This window comes from Danio aesculapii, chromosome 20 (assembly GCF_903798145.1).
Source record: "Danio aesculapii chromosome 20, fDanAes4.1, whole genome shotgun sequence".
Lineage (NCBI taxonomy): Eukaryota > Metazoa > Chordata > Actinopteri > Cypriniformes > Danionidae > Danio > Danio aesculapii.
The window spans coordinates 36,414,243-36,433,201 of NC_079454.1; the positions used below are offsets into that span (position 1 = coordinate 36,414,243).

The 18,959-nt window shown below is 36.3% G+C and overlaps 1 protein-coding gene across 1 annotated transcript; it reads left to right on the top strand.

Moving 5' to 3' along the window:
* The first annotated feature begins 5,520 nt into the window (after nucleotides 1-5,520).
* tdrd6 (tudor domain containing 6) lies at nucleotides 5,521-18,950 on the top strand. The gene is made up of 15 exons (XM_056481334.1): nucleotides 5,521-10,893; nucleotides 11,006-11,130; nucleotides 11,240-11,320; nucleotides 11,419-11,449; nucleotides 14,172-14,221; nucleotides 14,302-14,368; nucleotides 14,480-14,535; nucleotides 14,629-14,680; nucleotides 15,446-15,501; nucleotides 15,583-15,646; nucleotides 16,817-16,884; nucleotides 16,973-17,018; nucleotides 17,532-17,599; nucleotides 18,181-18,235; nucleotides 18,313-18,950. Exons 1-15 carry the CDS (start codon nucleotides 5,538-5,540, stop codon nucleotides 18,489-18,491), a joined length of 6,354 nt encoding a protein of 2,117 aa, XP_056337309.1. The 5' UTR covers nucleotides 5,521-5,537; the 3' UTR covers nucleotides 18,492-18,950.
* The last annotated feature ends 9 nt before the right edge of the window (nucleotides 18,951-18,959 follow it).

An 18,959-nucleotide genomic window follows, 5' to 3' on the forward strand; every position in this document is an offset into this window, starting at 1 on the left:
TTGGATAAAAATTTGCTAAATGCACAGACGGAAAACTGTCTACTTTTCTGTAATGTATAGAGGTCCTTTATCCTGTCCCCCAATGTAATAAGTAACTGAAAATCTTTTTTTAAAAATCATTTGAACAAGCTGGCAAATAAGTTATTTAATGTAGAGTCTAGTGAACTTGTACTGTAAAAAAATACAAGGCGTATTAAATGTAAAATTTTTACCTTTTGAAAATTAAGAAAAATTGGTGTGAAGAATTTGACTTGTTTTATCTAATAATTGTAAACTATTTTAGCACACTTTAGGTTAGGGCTGGACGATATGGCAAAAATTTATATCACGATATATTTCTTAATTTCGGTCGATACAATATAGTTCCAATATCGATATGGACAATATTAAAAAGCCAGGAAAAAAACTGCCAAGAATGAATGCAATAGATGTCTGTACCCACAAATGTCTGCAAACTGAATTTGCCCAGTCTATAATACCTCCAGGCTCATACAACTAAAAAAATTAAAATAAAAACAGTAGAAAAAATTTATGTTCACCTTTTTTTGTATTTAGCCTTTACAAACAAGAAATGTGAAATAAACTATCAAATAAATAAAACTATCAGACTCAGGTTATAGAGATAGTTTTTTTTTTTTTTTTTGTATATGCTGAATATTTCAAAAGCAATCAAAATAATACAAAAATCTTACAATTATGACATCCACATCGTAAAATAAAACAGAAAAAGAATAATAATTATAATAATAAAAAAAAATCAAGAGTATGGGATACAACAGTATATTTGCAATAGAAAAGAGTTGTTTGCGTGTATTCGTAGTTCTGCTTGCTCTTCATCTTGAACGTACTTTAAGGGTTCTATCTGTTAACTTATATTTGTGTATAATTACCCAATTAAACTGAAAAGGTTTAACATTAAATATTTCTTATATATTTTATATAGTCTATTTATATAGACTAATATTTTAAATTATTTTATATAACACATTTTTATTATTTAACAGATTTAATACCTCTATTAATCACATTCTTTCTATTTCATCAGCTTTGCAATAACCAGATTCTTGATAAATGTGTTTGTGAATTTTATTTTGTAAGTTTGCTCGAGTGCTATATGCCAGCATGCAGCGAGTTTTTGTATGTGAGTGTTAATTGACTCTATGCACGATCTCTTCCGCGTTTGCGGTTAGTCCGCAGGACAACTTCCGGTGTAGCACAGCGCTCGCTTGAAGTGGATAGCGCAGGTGAGGATGATAGATTACACTCGCTGTTTCTAAGAGTTTCCTCGGTTTATCGTGAAGGACATTATTCGAATCGTGAGACAGAGAGCTGTCACACCAAGCAGCAAAGAAGAGAAGAGGTTCAAATTCTACATTTCGAGTTACAGTCATCATTTTGAGGGTGAGTATTGTCATGCTATATATACGAATAGCAATAAAACCTTAGCCGTGTCTGTTTCTCACAGTTCATGTCGATTTTTATGTTATATTTTAATTACCTGTATAATTTCTATCCATCTGTATATCTATCTTTTTACATACTTATGAACTAGTATGAGTTATTAACTATAAGTTATAGTTTCTAGGTTTCCTGTAAGGATGGAGTGACAGAAGAGATCAGCATGACGTGTTTCAGGTCGATGATGGAGTCAGAGAAGCTGCATAGTTTGAGTGGGAGGTTATTTATTCTCAGGATGACATGACGATCCTTTTTTATTTTTACCTGTCAAAATGACTAGAGATTTGAACAAAACACTCACACAACTTATTTAAAAATTGTTTAATGTTGTATTTTTACACATCGCTGTAAGGGAAATGCTTAAGATTGTGTCAAACTGTTTATATTTATACTGCAGTGCAAATGTCTAAAGTTATGTTTTTACAATACTGCAGTGCAAATGTTACTTATATTTACATATTTCAGGGTTTTCCTTGTTGAAAATGAGTTGGAGGTGGTATCCCATTCATTACATTGTTGTGACTTGAAGCATTATTCTTATCTTTTTTAAAAAGGTTAACATTAAATGTAATTAAAAACAACCAGTGCTTGAGCATCACTTGGGTTCTGACGGTAGTTGCCCGCCTGATTTTTCTCTATGCACATAATACCCTGCTTATTTACATCTGCAGTGCAAGTATCTAAAGTTATTTATATTTACATTAGTGCAGAGCAATTGTTCACTCAAATTGTTCTGTAATATATGTTTACATGATTATGTTGAAAATTAATGTTTATTATATTGACAACTTTATATTCCTGCAGTGCAGGCAACAACATAAATTATGTACAGTGTGTGTACTCTTTAATGTTTACTAATGGGCAGAAGGCAAGCCTTTGTATAAATCTGGTTGGTGCTCGCTGTAATAGAAAGAGATGATGACTGTCCATCCTGTGTTGCTTCATGCTGCGGATGAGATGCTCAGCGTAGACCCTCAGCCATGCCATGGACTGTGTCTCCCTCACAGTTGCCCTTACTCTGGATGTAGGATGCAAGTTGTGAACCTAAATCAGATTTAATGCAAGTAGATGTATAAAACAGAAAGAAATATATTAGGTTTTGCATATAAACACTTGTGCTTAACACATTTGTTTCAGTTTATTTTTTCACTATTACATGACACTAGAATGTTTAGTCTGTGTGTGTGTGTGTGTGTGTGTGTGTGTGTGTATGTATGTATATATGTATATATATATATATATATATATATATATATATATATATATATATATATATATATATATATATATATATTATATTATATATATATATTATATATATATATATATATTAACTATACTGCAATTTATTGAAGTTCATGATAGTTAATACTACAGTATGTTGCTGCAATTATTACAGAAAGTAGTAGATACTACAATATTCATTCGTTTTCTTTTAAGCTTAGTCCTTTTAAGTACTACAATATAAACAGTATAGTACAATTTACTATATTCTGGTTAAAAACGTAATATTTAATATAACATACAATTACAACTTGTTACTACTTTCATCTGGGTTAAATTCTAGTACATCATTTTTAATCGTACCTTTAGAGCCGTATAACACCAAAAGCAGCATCAAAGCAGTCTCCTTTCAGTCACTCCACCTCATGGAGACTGTCAGCCTGATCCGGTGCATTAATCGTCTGCTGTGGGTTGTGGAACTGAACAAAAATGATGTTCCAGATGCTGGGCATCCACTGGCACGGGACCCTCATCAATTTAAGTGTAAATCTCCCTCCTTTGAATGCTTTTAGGTTTCGCCGCTATACGATTTCAGTGTAGAATGCGCTATGGCAGAAGCAGAGCCACTGACTTAAATTCTACCGGAAACACGTCAGCAGAGTTCGTGCATAGAGTCAATTAAGGTGTTTATGTGAGGATCGAGTATGTGCAAGGATCGAGTTGTACGTATATGTGTGTTAATGTGGGTGTTTATGCAAGGATCGAGTTTATATCTATGTGCGTGTATGCGGATGTATGCATGCATCAAGTTTATATGTATATGCTTCATACATGTATATAAGTTTATATAAGTTTCATACATGTGTTGAACATTCGATAGTATGCGGGTAATTTATAGGTGTATATGCACGTGTTATGTATGTGTTGATGAGCGAAGTTTGATTTAAATCCTACACGGCGCCTCATAGCCATCTGTTTGCTTCATTGCCTTCTCTTCTGACACCGCTGGTTTGAAGCTGCAGAACACCGAAACTAAGTTTATCGAAACCTAAAAAGACGAACCACTTCCACACCACTGCATTAGTCTTTCCTCTCTTTCGTCTATTTCATCTGCATTCTTACTTGTGGAAGCTTGTTCATTCACGACGGCGCTTAACCAACTGCTGAGCGCTGGTAGCGTGTCTGTGATGTATGTCATCACACAAGTGACATCACGCTCTTTCTGATGGCTGAGCACTGAGCAAGTGACAATTATTCAGTGACAAGTAATAATGTATAAGATTTTGTGTATATATATATATATATAATGCAAATTTATATCGAAATTGGGTTTAAAAATCATATCACCATTCGTTATTAAAAAAAAAAAAATCCTTCGTGATATATATTGATATTGAATTATTGTCCAGCCCTACTTTAGGTATAGCGTAATATAATACTCAGGGCTCGAAATTAACTTTTTTACTTAGTAGCACCGGGGTTTTCAACTTCAAATATTTAGGAGCACCAGAAAAAATTTTAGGAGCACCCACAAAAAATTAATGACCACCACTGCAAACTGTATATTAAGGGATTTATTGTATTTTTGTTAACAATATCAATTAGGACTAACAAAAACCAGAAACAACTATCTAACTAATGCTGTGATGACTTATTGATATTTGCAATAATTCCAAAATGAATGTCTTAAAATATTAATGATGACGATGATGACAATAATTCTAACAATGATTTACATTTCTCATTATCATGCTGCCTTGAATGCGAGTCATCTGCTTTAAAAAGTCCTACTGTTACTTTATGAAAAATAAATTTATGGTTTGCAAACAAAAATCAAACATTGCAGAAAGAAATATGCATTTTGTACTATTGTTTTTATATGCATGTCAGTTTAATAAATAATATTCCTGCTACAAAACAAACAAAAGATTATAATAAATCATTCAATTCAAGGCTGAAAGCTGCAAAGGAGTCATCAGTAATTAAATAGAAAAATAATATACATCTCAAGAAAGAATGGACAAAAGAGAGTAAGAAAAGTCTTTTACCACTCTTTAGTTTTGGTTTCGGTTTGCGTCATTTTAAATGCTCAGTCTCGGTATGCACTGATTTTCATTTTTCTGTGTGTGTGGAAAAAAGCAGGTCAGTCAGCCAGCTCAATATATGAGTGAGGCAGGATTCTCGCGATGACCACCGGCGCAATATCGTTCTTTGCTATGAGCCACAGATTCAGTTTAAACTGAGAAAAGGCAGCTTCTTTGGCGATGATGTGTAGTGTTAGATTACACATTTAGTGGACTTCCGCACTGAACATGCAGTGAATCAAGATTCGGGCATTCTCTCCAAAAACACTTGTTGATCTGCCAGCCGAGATCAATCATTCACCACATGCTCGCTGTCATCTGCGCCATTATTTGTAGCTTTAGGTGGGGTTTGCAAACCTGTGTACTTTCCTCTCCTCAGCCGTTTGCATTTCTTGCAGTCACAAAAGCTCCATTTCATCTGACAGCGGAAAACCTTGAGTGATTGACAGCTAATAGGAACCAATATAGCAGCAGGGAAGACCGATTCGGCCCGTTTTTAGAAAGAATCAAAACAGGTCACACTACAACTATTAAATGTAGTCACACAAATGCTCCCAAATATATTATGAGGTCGCATAGATTAAATTTCGGGTGCATATGCGACCAAAATGATCGCATTTTCGAGCACTGATACTGTGTCCTCATTTCGGTTTTTATGATTTTTTATATTATTATTACAAGAACTTTGTTATTAGATGAATATTAATGTTTCAATATTCTCCTTTCTAGATACTCTGACATATGAGCGAGTGAGTCACTGAAGGAATCACAATGTGCTCTATTCCGGGACTCCCATCCAAAGGTTCAAATGTACCTGTACTTATTACCAGAGTAAATCTCAACCCATCATGTGTTCTGGTAGAGTTTTGGGGGAATTTTGATGAAGATCGAAAATTTGCTTATCAGCAGCTGAGAAAAGAGATTCAGTATCCCAGAGAGGGTTTTAGTGAATCAGATGGAAACCCTGGAGACCTGTGTCTTGTACAAGTGTATGAAACATGGTACAGAGCCCGTATAGTGTCCAGAGATTCTGATGAGTACAGTGTGTTTTTAATTGATGAAGGAAGAACACTGCGTGCTGCTGTCAATACTCTTGCATGGGGCAAAAGTGACTTTTTCTATCTTCCTCCTGAAGTTGAATTCTGCATTCTTGCCAATGCCTTACCACTATCTCCTGAAAACAATTGGTCCTCAATGGCCTTAGAGTTCATGAAGACCTTCTGTGGTCGAAGAGTCAATGCCACTGTTCAAGATGTTCTTGTAGCTCATCGAACATTCCTACTTGACATTCCTTGTCTGTCAAGGCAGATGTTGGAAATGGGCTTTGCAAGGAAATTATACAGTGATCAGTTCTTGGAGTTTGTTGTCAGATCTTTGCAGGCCAGCACTGGAACTGGAGAACTTAAGAGAATTTCCTCCATTAGAACCAAACCAGTTGAGATCATTGAGCAAAAGAAGAAGCAGCAGGCCTACATGTTTCCTGAGCTGCAGACCGATACTGTAGAGACTGTTGTTATCACTGAGGTAACAAGTCCATTTAGAATATTCTGTCAGCTTAAAGTTTTCTCTCAAGAGCTGAAAAAGTTGACTGAACAGATCACTCAGTATTATGAGGGAAGAGTGGGAAGCTGTTTTGCAAGAGCTGAGAATTTGGGCAGCCCATGTGCATCAAGAGGAAGTGATGGCAAATGGTATCGTTCTGTGCTGCAGCAGGTCATGTCCACCAACAATGTGGTTGAGGTTTTGCATGTGGATTATGGAAAGAAACAATTTGTACAAGTTGAGAATGTCAAGCCACTTGCATCTGAATTCTTCAGAATGCCGGTCGTAACATACGTGTGCTCTCTACATGGAATCGTCGACAAAGGTGTTGGTTGGACTGCTTCACAGATTGACTACCTGAAATCTCTGTTGCTCAATCGCACAGTGATTGCCAAGTTTCAGTATCAAAGCCTCTCTGAGGGTGTCCACTATGTAACACTTTATGGAGAGGAGAACACAAACATCAACAAATTGTTTGAACTGAAACCAAAATGTTCACTGGACTCTGATATGACTCTTGCAGATTTTGCTGTTCAGAAGAGCCCATCATATCAGAAGATCAAGATTTCAAGGACAAATGCGAGCACACACATTAACGAGACCTACTCAGACCTGAAAGTGAACAAACCTGTCTTTTTCACAGAAACTCTCGCACCTAACTCTACACACGTGGCTGTTGTGCAGCATGTTGACAGCCCTGGAAAGTTTTGGATTCAAACACAGCGTTATGCTGATGAGTTCGATCAGCTGATGAATGGCCTTGGAAATCTGTACAGTGATCCAACAAGCACTGAATCATTGATTAGAAAGCCCGTTGTTGGTCTCCTCTGTGCAGCTAAAGCACAAGATGGTGTGTTCTACAGAGCGGCTGTCTATAAAGTGATCGACAAGACCGCAGAAGTTTACTTCCTCGACTATGGCAACACAGAAGTTGTTGATAGTTTCAATCTTCGACAGCTGCCTTTAAGATTCCAGCAGCTACCAGCTGTGGCAGTTAAATGCTCTTTACAAGGTGTTAAATCCAGATTGAAACACTGGGAGGAGAGAGCTACGTTGTTCTTTTCAAAACTTGTCAAAGACAGAATCATTGATTTGCATGTACAGGACAAGCAACAAGACACTCACATGGTTCAGCTGGTGGACCCGAGTTTGGATGGAGAAAAAGATGTGAGCAAGTTATTGTGCAATGCAGGTTTTGCTGAAAGTGAAAAGAGCATTGTGGATTATTCTGCTACAAGATTATGTGGTTTGAAAACCACCCATGCATCTGGTGTATTCTTGACAGGCACTCAACCTCAAACACCTTGCAGTTCTTCTGTTGTAATGGACAGTGCATCTGCTTTCAGGGAGTACTTGTTTCCAATTGGAAGTTCATTGGAAGTAACCGTGTCCTACATTGAGAGTCCAAACGACTTCTGGTGTCAAAAGGCCAGAAATGCAGCATGCTTAGAAGTGCTAATGCAAGACATTCAACGTTTCTATTCTCATAGTGAATTTGAATCACTTTTGGAAGCAGCTTGTGTTGCACGTCATCCTGAAACTGGGATATGGTACAGAGCCTTGGTCATTCAGAAGCACCAAACAGCTCATGTTGATGTCTTGTTCATTGACTATGGGCAGACGAAAAAGGTTGCTATTGAAGATCTTCGAAAGATCACTCCTGCATTTTTGAAGATGAAAGGACAAGCCTTTCGGTGCAGTTTGTATAACCTTATTCACCCGGTTTCGCACTCCTCTTTGGACTGGAGCACTGAAGCCACATTGCAGTTTCAAGAGTTTGTTGACGCCGCAGCATCTATGAATGTCCCTTTGAAATGCACCATATTTGCTGTAATGTATGACTCACAGAAAGTTGTTTTCAATGTGGTGGATTTGGAGACCCCTTTCCAAAGCATTTGCAATCTCCTTGTTCAGAGACGTCTAGCTGATCGTGCACCCTCTAAGAGATCTCCTCTACCACCCTTTCGCCTGGACACCTACTATTATTCTACACATGGAGTCAAGACTGGATGTGATGAGGAAGTGAGTATCACCTGTGTAAAGAGTGTCAATCAGTTCTTTTGCCATCTTGCCAGGAATTCAGATGAGGTTGAGAAACTTGCTGAAAAGGTAAACTTTCTGTGCCGTCAGCTAGAGGCAACCAAGTGTCCTCAGACTTTTGGAACGGTTTGCTTTGCAAAATACACTGATGGACTTTGGTACAGAGGCCAAATAAAGTCTACAAAACCATCAGTTGTGATCAATTTCGTGGATTACGGTGACACACTGGAAGTTGATAAATCAGACTTGTTGCCAGTTCCAATTGAAGCAGGAGATATTATGTCTGTCCCGGTGCAGGCAATTGAATGTGGTCTCTCTGATATGCCTGAAGAAGTGCCATGCGAAGTGAATAACTGGTTTCATAAGTTTGCGGACAGTCATTGTTTCACTGCTTTGATTGTGGCGAAAGAACCTGCAGGGAAGCTGATTTTGGAACTTAATGATGGAAAAACTCAAGTGAATGCTCTGATCAAGCAGAAGTTTCACAATGAAATCCATAAAAATTATCCCAGCACATTCAAAGGGTATGGTTCAAAGAGCAGAGCTGCAGAGAGTGTGGCAGCCTCAGCCTGTAAGAAGGAAAGTTCCACTGGTTTAAAGAGAGATGCCATAGATCAAGTTCCAAAGTCTTGTGAAAGTCATGCAGTTCAGCGAAGTAATGATGTTGCATCAAAACAGCCACAAAGCAAGTGGGGATTTTCCACAAATGGAAGACCAGAACCAACAAGAGATTCTGGGTCATTATATAATTGCCAGAAACAACCAGAACTACGAACGAGTCAAGGTAATTTAAGGCACCCATGTACATCTGACAAATCTGAACCCAAGCCCCAAGCACTTCTGAAAGAATCAGCACTTCCAGTCAAATTAATTAAACCGGGACTAGAAGCTGAGGTTTTCATTTCTCATTGCAATAGCCCTTGTAGCTTCTTTGTTCAGTTTGCAACAGATGAGGATAACATTTATTCCCTTGTGGAGAAGTTAAATGCTGAACAGTCAAGGTGCAGAAACATTGACTCCAGTGACATTCATGAGGGAGACTTGGTCTGTGCTATGTTTCCTGATGATAGCTCCTGGTACCGTGCTGTAGTACGGAAAAACACTAACAACAAAATTGATGTTGAATTTGTCGACTTTGGAAACACGGCTGTGATTTCTTCAACAAATGTTTGCCATCTTGGTCAATCATTTGCATCATTTCCTAGGTACAGCATCCATTGCTCTGTACATAAACTGAATGTTGACAGCAGAGACCAAGAACTTGCTCCCAACTTCAAACAAGTACTTGAGCAAAATATTGAAAAGGTCATGTGCACGTTTGTGAAAATGTCAGGAACTGTGTGGGAGGTGAGGCTTGATGTTAATGGTGTAGTGCTGGGATCTGTCTGCAAGGATCATGTTAAACCAGAGATTCCAAACCCAGATGTAAAGGATGAAACATCTGAAATTAAGGTCTGTACCTATTACAAAAATCCTGACATCTCAACTGGTCAAGTGATCACTGGATACACCTCATTCATCAAGGGCCCTCAGCTCTTCTGGTGCCAGTATGTGGCCATGGACAAACTTCAAGAGATTTCTGATATGTTACAGAAAATGGCTAATGCATCTAAAACAACTTTAAGTGAGGACTGTATGCCAGTTGGAAGTGCTTGCATTGCTCTGTTCACTGAAGACAATTTGTGGTATCGAGCTAAAGTAACATCTAAGGACCTCGACACGCTCTCCATTACCTTTGTAGATTATGGAAATGAATCAAAAGTCAAAATGGGTGATGTCAAAGCACTTCCACCCAAGCTATCAGACGTGCCCCCTCACGCATTTGACTGCCAGCTTGAAGGTTTTAATGTTTCTCAGGGTTTCTGGGATGAAACAGCTGATGATGCATTTTATGAGCTAGTTAATGACAAGTGTTTAAATATCACCATTGAGAAAATGGGAAACTCTGAAATGCCACACTTCGTCAAGCTGGATTGTGAGGGGGTTGACATCAACAATACCATGAGAAGCCATTGGAAATCTCAGAATCCTGAAACCCCTCCAGCTGAACTCTTAAATGGAACAGAGATGGTGTCTGCTGATGATTCTGTGGCGTCCAAAGTTAATATTGACTCAGTAGTTACCTTCGACACGGACACTAACCCAGCGGACAATGAAACCTGCACCTCCGCTCTCGAAATGGAACTTTATGAACAAGACAATTTACTGTCGAGCACGGGAGTTGAAAATGAAGTGCAGAATGACCCACTCAAGATGGCTACGGAAAATGTCACCTCACCTGTTACAGAGAGTATAGTGCTCTCTAAAACACAAGAGAAGCTGGAAACCATCATAGAAGATGAACCAGTTTTAGGTTCCACAAGTCTGTCAGACACAAACCAGCATGCCGTTTCTAAAGAGACCGATTTAGGTTTGCCTCAGCACTCAGAGGGAGCTTCTAGTATTTCTTTATTGAATATAGATAGCTTCTTGATGAATGACACAGACTCTCAATTATGCATTGTTGAGGAGCCAGAGGCACCATCATATGAGATCATTCAATCAAGTAAGACTGAGCTTGACACATTTTATGCTATATTTTAGATATTCAGTGTTCATTGTATGCAATGGCCTCATTTTTGTTTTTTCAATTTTATTTTTATTTTTTAAAAAAAAAGGCTTGGGCTGTTTAAGACGAGCAACTGAAAAAAAGCCTGTTGGGTCAGATTGTGTCATTTGGTCCCAAGTAAGAAGAAGTTGGTGCACAGCACGAGTTTTAAAAGTTTCTGAAGAAGCTACATTGGTGTGTATATCTTTCATTTCACAATCACATTTCCCTTGTTGTTTTTGTTGTGAACAAAGCTGCTTTTGTGTTGTCTTCTAATTTATTTATTGCTTTCTGTATTCTTCAGGTTTTGCTTGAGAAATATGATTCTGAGGTAGTAGTAGATCCAATCAATATCTTTGAAATTCTGCCAGAGAAGTCACTGCAGGTAATTTTTTTTTCCCAATTTAAAATGCATGTAAAATACATGCATAAGAACATATTTTGACATTTAACACTGCTTACTGATCTACTGTTTTATTGCAGATTTCATGCAATGAAGCTGCAATCGCAAATGGTATGTATTAGATTCTTTGTAAATATTTGTTTTTTTAAGGGTCATAATGGACCCTTCCTTTTCTGCTCATTTTTTTCCACCAATGCCATTGTAAACTTCAACCAGTTAGTCCAATGACGGTGTCACTGGTGGACGAAGGTTCACCTCATTCTTAGGCTTTTACAGTGCACAATGTTGTTTAAGTTAAAATTAAGCTCATATCTGACTCCAATTTTAAAGAGGTGGTTTAGAAAACTCATATATTTATCTTTCGTTTTATCTGACTCCAATCATAAAATATTAAGATTATTTCAATATCTAATTAGTTTTTTTTATTCTTAATTATGACATTTGTTTATTTAAAGATTTCATGTATTTCACACTGGCATATTTAAATGGCAGCTCCCACTGGCTCATTCTAAAGTATGTTGATTAGTCCCCTTAGATGTGCACTCGTGAATTAAAACAGTAGTGTTTCCAGTTAGAAGTCATGATTATTAATACAAATACTGCTGACTACCGTTTTGTCTATATTAATTTTGGTTTTGTCATTATTCATAGTTTCCAATATGTATACTTATCTAGAATGTCAATTACAGTTAAACAAGGGTCAGGTACCCTATCTAAGTTAGTCGTGCTTGTTGTTCTAGACTGAAAGAATCCCTCTCCAGTACATGTGAAGTAATATCAAGTTACAAGATACAATTACTGTGCCCAATGTTCCACCTCAACTGGATTTTAATACATTGCTAACCTGACACACAGAATGTGGTAACAAAGAGACAACAAAATCTATAAGAATAAACCGGAATAAAGTTATTAAAAATGTTCAAACGTAACAATTTATTAGTAGGGTTGGGTACCGAAACCCAGAGCCTTTATAGCACCGGTACCTTTGTAACCGGTATGTACCAGATCAAAGCAGCATATGATTTTTGGTGCCTAATTTCGGTGCCACTGTGGCTGCGACAAGGATGAAAGCATCATCAAGGGGTGCATCAAAGGCACACATAGCTACGTGTTGTCACACCATCTCTAAACATTTAATCCTAAACAACTTTGAGGAATACGGACAGGCGATGTCAGGTGTTTGTTCTGGTTGCTTACAGAACGGATGCACGCAGTACAGCGCATTCGGTGCGCGAGAGCGACTCTTCAGATCAACACGCATGATCGCATTCATCAAATTTGCTTAAACTAATCGTTCTAAAACGTATTTTACAAGCAATGATTCTGATACTGCAACGTGAAGCACATGCTTTACAAAAGTTGCGTGTAAGGGGGAAACACGTCAAACTTAATGACACATTTGCGTCGCGAAATGCGGAGGTTTTTTTTTTTCTTTTCATTTAACGTGCGGTATCAAATTCCATTAAAAGAGCACTCTTCCACCACTCTCCGTGTCAACAAGCTTGGCCCCTCTAAATTTGGACGCGTATTTTTGTGTCAAAACGCCACGGAGAAGCGAGATCAGCCATCGGTGGCAAACTGCGGAGATATGACCAAGGAGATATGACTCTCTGCGCGCTCTAGGTGTTTCTCAGGCACTCGCTCCCGCACTTGCTCCCTGTCAGTGACGGTGCAGCGCGCATTAGCCTAGCTCCCCGTATTCATCAGAGGTTGAGCCCAAATTGACATAGCGATTTTAACAATTATAGGAAGTGATCGGCTATGCAGAGACCATAATGAATCAGAAATGTAGTGTACAAAGTTTTACGTTAGGAAATGCAGTATTCAATTTACAAACAGTCGGATTGTAACACAATTGAATGTAGTTTTCAGTCACGCTCATGTAAGTCATATTCAACTCGTTTAGTTTTGCCTTTATTCATTTTTGATTTCCGTCTTCAACACATGATTTATTTACAACACATTTTTAAACACAATAGTTTAAATAACTAATTTCTAATATCTACTTTTTCATCTTCCCCATGGTGACAGTCAGTGCATAACATTTTACTAGTTATATATAACATTTTATATTTGTTGTATAAAATAGTTTCTCTGGTCTAGAACCACCACACACCTTGAAAACACCTTGATCATATTATTGTCTTATTCAGATTAAGGCAAATCATTAGATTACTGATAACCATGTAAAGATAGTCACAAGCCCCAACCCAAGAAAAAAGGAGTTCAGTATTTTGATAACAGCATTTCCACAGGTTAGTAGTAAACTAATGTCATTTCATAATGCAAATCTTAAATTCATGCTAACCAACAAATGATCAAAGGAAATATATTAATGTAATTCAAATATATAAAATATGAATTGATGTTTACTTTAAACTTTAATTATTGTTATGTTAAAATTATTTTTTAAAAGATTTTGTCAAACAAGATTTTTCTAGAGTCATCCACCATAATTTTGTGGCTCAAAAGTATCAGTTCAGGCACCGTTTTGGCACCGGTACTGTTTTAAAAGTATCGATTTAGCACCGGTATCGAAATAGCCCCAAACAATACCCAAGCCTATTTATTAGTCAGGTAAATGTGTATTATGCCAACTATTTTGTCAATTCATAATCAATACTGGTCTCAAAAATAAACCTAAGATCAAAATATGCACACCTGACTTTCAATAATAAACATAAGTATGTAGCATGAAAGCTCCACACCTGGGCTGATCTGGTTATAGAATCGCACCTTGAGCCAATTGTCTGTGTTTCTTCCCCATGCTTGTATTGAGTTGCTTGTATTTTTCCTTGAAATGGTAATAATTAATATATTAAATGTTTTGCAGATGATGCAACAAAGGAAACAGATGCCACATTGGTAAACAGTGCTTCAAAGGTAAATTAATGTTTTATCGTGTCAAGTAGTATGTTTTCAGCTGTTAAACCACATGTATTCTCAACCAATTTTACGTCTAGTTATATCAGACAGAAGTTTCAAATGCATCTGGAGTTAATGTTGCTTTAGAGTCTGAAGACCCAAATGGTAAGTCTTTATATACATATTTACAAAATTAATATATCACTTATTGCTGGTTCATATGGTTATATCTACAGTATATCATGTTTTATTCGAAATTACTTTTTTAATGCCAAGGTAAGGAGGAAACATTCATTGACCAAATGGATCAGAGTGATGAACTTGCAGGCCAGGTGAAGTGTCGACTGTGTTGTGTTTTGACAATTAATAACAAATAGAGTAATGTAGCATATAGTGTCTCAACATGTTCATGCCAATAATTGCAGCCTCAAGAAGAAGGTGTTTCCTGCTCTGCTGTTTTTGTTGAAGATTCTGAGGGTAAGTGAACCTGCTTGATTTTTATTACTTGCTAAACCTAGTCCTAATCAAGTTACTTTTCAAAAGTGAAGTAATTTAAGTCACTTAAAGGTTAAATGTGCTACTTAGTTATTTTTTTAAAGAAAGAAATAGAAATTTGTGATTTCATTTTAAGATTAAGATAGGATTAAGATGGTAAAATATTAATTTTAAAAGTTACTTTACCCAACTTACAAACACCACACATATTCTGTGAATGTTTCAAGATTTGAAAGGTTTCTGTTCCTTTGCATGAAAAAACAGTGCAGATGTAATCTATTTATGTGCATCCTTAGATATGTTGGCTTTGCTAATGAATATAAACTTTTGCTAAAGGGTGTATTTTTAACTTCTCATATTTCACCCTCATTTTCACTAGGCTCAATGTCAGGACCTTTATTCATTATAACAGCAATGTATAAGCAAAAAGTCATACATTCTTTAGTAGAAGTTTTTCTTTTTGACCTAGGCATTTTTAAACTGGACTGATATACAAAGAAATTAGCATTACACATTTTTCTTTTTCCTCAGTGTGACACCTCATAAGAAATAATAATGCATCTAAATTAATTTAGTTTCTGATTATTGACTTGTCCAATACTGCAGAGTATATTGAAAATAATCTTCCAAATGAAGCTGAAGAGTGTTGTTCCAACAGTCAGATATAAAAGATATCTTGTGTTGCCCTGCTTTGATTATCTTGTATCTGAATGCAAATGACAGGGCTGTGCTTTTGGCTGCGTTTAGGTAAAGATATGTCAGTGGAAGGTGCACAAGTACATGATCTTGTTCAAGGATTAAGTGTAAGTAGTCGTTGTTATTATTAATATTATTATTAGTCATGTTGTCTTTTAATAAGGTTTTACTATGTATTTTTACATCAGCCTGATGACGTCACAAGCAAGGAGCCCCAAGATGATTTGAATACTTCAGCTGAAGAGCAAAACGGTTGCCTTTCAATCTTAAAGGGGTGGTCCAGAGTAGTTTTTCAAGGCTTGCCCTCAATGTGCTCTGATTGGTCAGCTAATCTAATGTGTCGTGATTTGCTGATCGATTCCATGTCACCAGGAAACATCATGCCTCTTACTAGCAATTCGGCATCTAGTGTAAAGAGTTTGGTCATAACCTGGTCTGGTAAAATAAAATTTATTACATATGTATTCAGGTTATGAGCATATTAATATGAAATGTTCACATATCTTTTGTGAACTCAAGTTCATTTTTTCAAATGTAAAATTAATGGAAAATAGCCGCAAAGAGAGACATTGCGTGTGCAGCTGAAGTTTGTGGGTGTTTATAGGGGTTAGACAGATAGATATGAATTTCTTTGTAGCTAAATTGACAATGACGGTGTTAAACAGCATTTCCCGTTTACGTTGTTTTATGTTTTTGCTACAACATATAGTTAATGCTAGAAACTGCATGCGAGAGGTCAATTTAACAAAATTTACATTTTTAAATTCATTAAAAGAAAATACCTACAGGTTGTGGCTCACAATCCACAGCTGCTTTTATCATTAGAGCTGTTCCTCCTTTGAGGATAAGTTTTTGGCCGAATCCAGCGCTGAACTGAGATTGTGCAAGCTGTAGTTTTTACAAACCACAGCTTCCATAGAGAGCTGTATCTTTTTTTTTTTTTTTTTTTTAATTATTCTCTGGAACATAATTAAATATAAATTGTAAAAACTTGTCCCTTGGAAGCCCAAATACAAAAATGGAACAAGCTCTGTGGAAAAGCAATGTTTGGACAGCATTTTACCTTTCATTACTACTAATGTTTCAAAGCCTCTGTGACCACGCTCTTTTGCTGCACGTTTTCTTGGGTGTAAACTAAAGAGTTTATGACTATTTAACCCAAATGTATTTTTTTGTAGTCCCCAAACTTCATTCACTGTAGGCTTTGCTAAGCTAACCCTCTAAAATCCAATTTGTCTCTTTGCATTGAACTTTGAACGTCTTGCATTTAAAGTTTTTGTTTTTCATACACCTGTACCACACAAAAACTAACATTTTAAAATATTATATTGTTGTGGACCGCCCCTTTAAATAGTTTATATGTGATACTGCCATTTTATTTGAATTGTCAATATGTATTCATATTTATTTTATTTCTAAAAGATGATGCCAAAATGAGTACTGCAGTGGATTTACTGCTGGATTTCCTTGACACAGCTCCCCGTGATGAGGTGCATTATCTTTTTTCTTATTTCTCTCCTGAAAGACTTGCACCACCCAGTGGCTAAAAGTGTTTTTTCTCATGTCATGTTTTTACAGGTACAGGATGCGAGCGAAACTGATGCCTTGCTTGAGGAGTTTAATAGTATGTTGGTTACATTCCATATTTAATTATCATTTGTTTAACAAATGTGACACTGGACCACTGAAACCAGTCTTAAGAATAAATGTTTGGAAGATTGTACATAATTTGAAAGCAGAATAAATAAGCTTTTTTCCATTGATACATGGTTTTTAGGAATAGACGATATTTGGCCAGGACACAACTATTCAAAATGGAATCTAAACATTGAAATTCTCATTTAAATTTCTCCAAATTAGTTTTTTAACAATGTATATTACTAATGAAAAATTTGGTTTTGATATACTTAAAGAAGGACATTTACAAGATGTCTTCATGGAACATGATCTTTACTTGATATTCGAATGATTTTTAGCATATAAGAAAAATGGATAATTTTCACTGATATAACTTAACGTCTGCTATTCCTACAACTGTACTTGTGCAACTTAAGATTTTGTAGTCCAGGGTCACAAATATGAACGAATGTACAGAACTCAAATAATTGACCCCCCTTTTTTTTCTCCTTTTAAGTAGATGTCACTGAAGACCTTATTGTTCTGACCAGTGATGGAGCGGAGTCTGACACTGCATCTGATGGCACGGTAATATATGCTTAATATAAACTCATGAACTACAAACATTTGAGAAGTTCAGGGTGCCCGAGAGGTCTTAAAGTCTTAAATTCACTGAAATATTGTGTTGTGGATCTTAAATCATTTTAAAAAAGGTCTTGATTTCTATGTTCAAGTAAAGACACCCAATAACCAATAATTGTGTCCATCCATCTGAAAGCTTTTTATATTCAAGTTTTTTTTTTTTTTTTATTGTAAAGATTTACAATTCACAACAGCAGTTAGACATTTTTACAGCAAATTCATCAAATTTAATTCCCTAATAATTAGGGAAAGAAGACTAAAGCAACACATCCCTTCACATGATCTTTTATTAATAGAAAAACTATTTACAGAAGTAACTGGGCCATTAGAAAAAAAAAACTTAGTGTTTAACCATGTATGAATTCTAAAATTTCAGTCTTAATAGTCTTAAAGGGTCTTACAAAGTCTTAAATTTGACTTGAAGAAACCTGCAGAATATATATAAATAAATAAAATTAGAATATTTTATTTGTTTGTTTGTTTGTGTGTGTGTGTATTTGTTTATGTTCTTACTTTGAATACTTCAGCTTCATGGAGATGCAGTGGCCATGGAAATCGGTCCTGATACTGAAGAATTTTCATGTAAGTGTACATTTAAACCCTACCGTTGCCCTTACAAATGACTCATTTGTGGTCACTTTTGAAATGGTTGTTTACAGGCTTTCAGGAAAGGTCAAATGCTTATGATTGCACCAGCGCAGAGGACTCACAAGTCACTCATTTGACCCTTAAAGTTGAAGATGCATCTGACGATGTCATTTTTGTTGGTGTTTTGCAAGAATCCCAGGCAGAGGTTCAGGTTCTTGAGCCCGAGAGTGAAAAAGAAAAGCGTGATTAATGTAAACATTTGTGTAGGTGATGTATACCCTACAACTAACCTTTTATGTTTTTTTTACATTTAAATTGCCAGAAATTTGATGTCTTAAGTAGTTCCTGTCAACTCAATTTAAACCATAAATCGTATAGTAGCAACAAAAGCACTTCTGCTTTTTCAACATTTAGTTTTGCTTTCTACAGTTCAGTTGTTTCTCTGTAGGGATTAAGGCTGCTTTTGTTTTTCAGTTATTACACAGCCTTTATTGTATACATTATTATAAAAAAATCTCTCAAACTGGATGTTAGCCTGGGCTTTTGTAGTTTGTTTGGATGTTCTGAATGTGGTGAAAAAGTAATTTGCTGCATCTTGTGGCAACTGGTTGAAATTTTCTTTAATAAATATGCACACTTTGTGTGCCGCACTTATATAAACCGTTCTTAATAATATGTTGTCATTCGGACTTTGCAAGTGACAAACAAACTAAAGGTA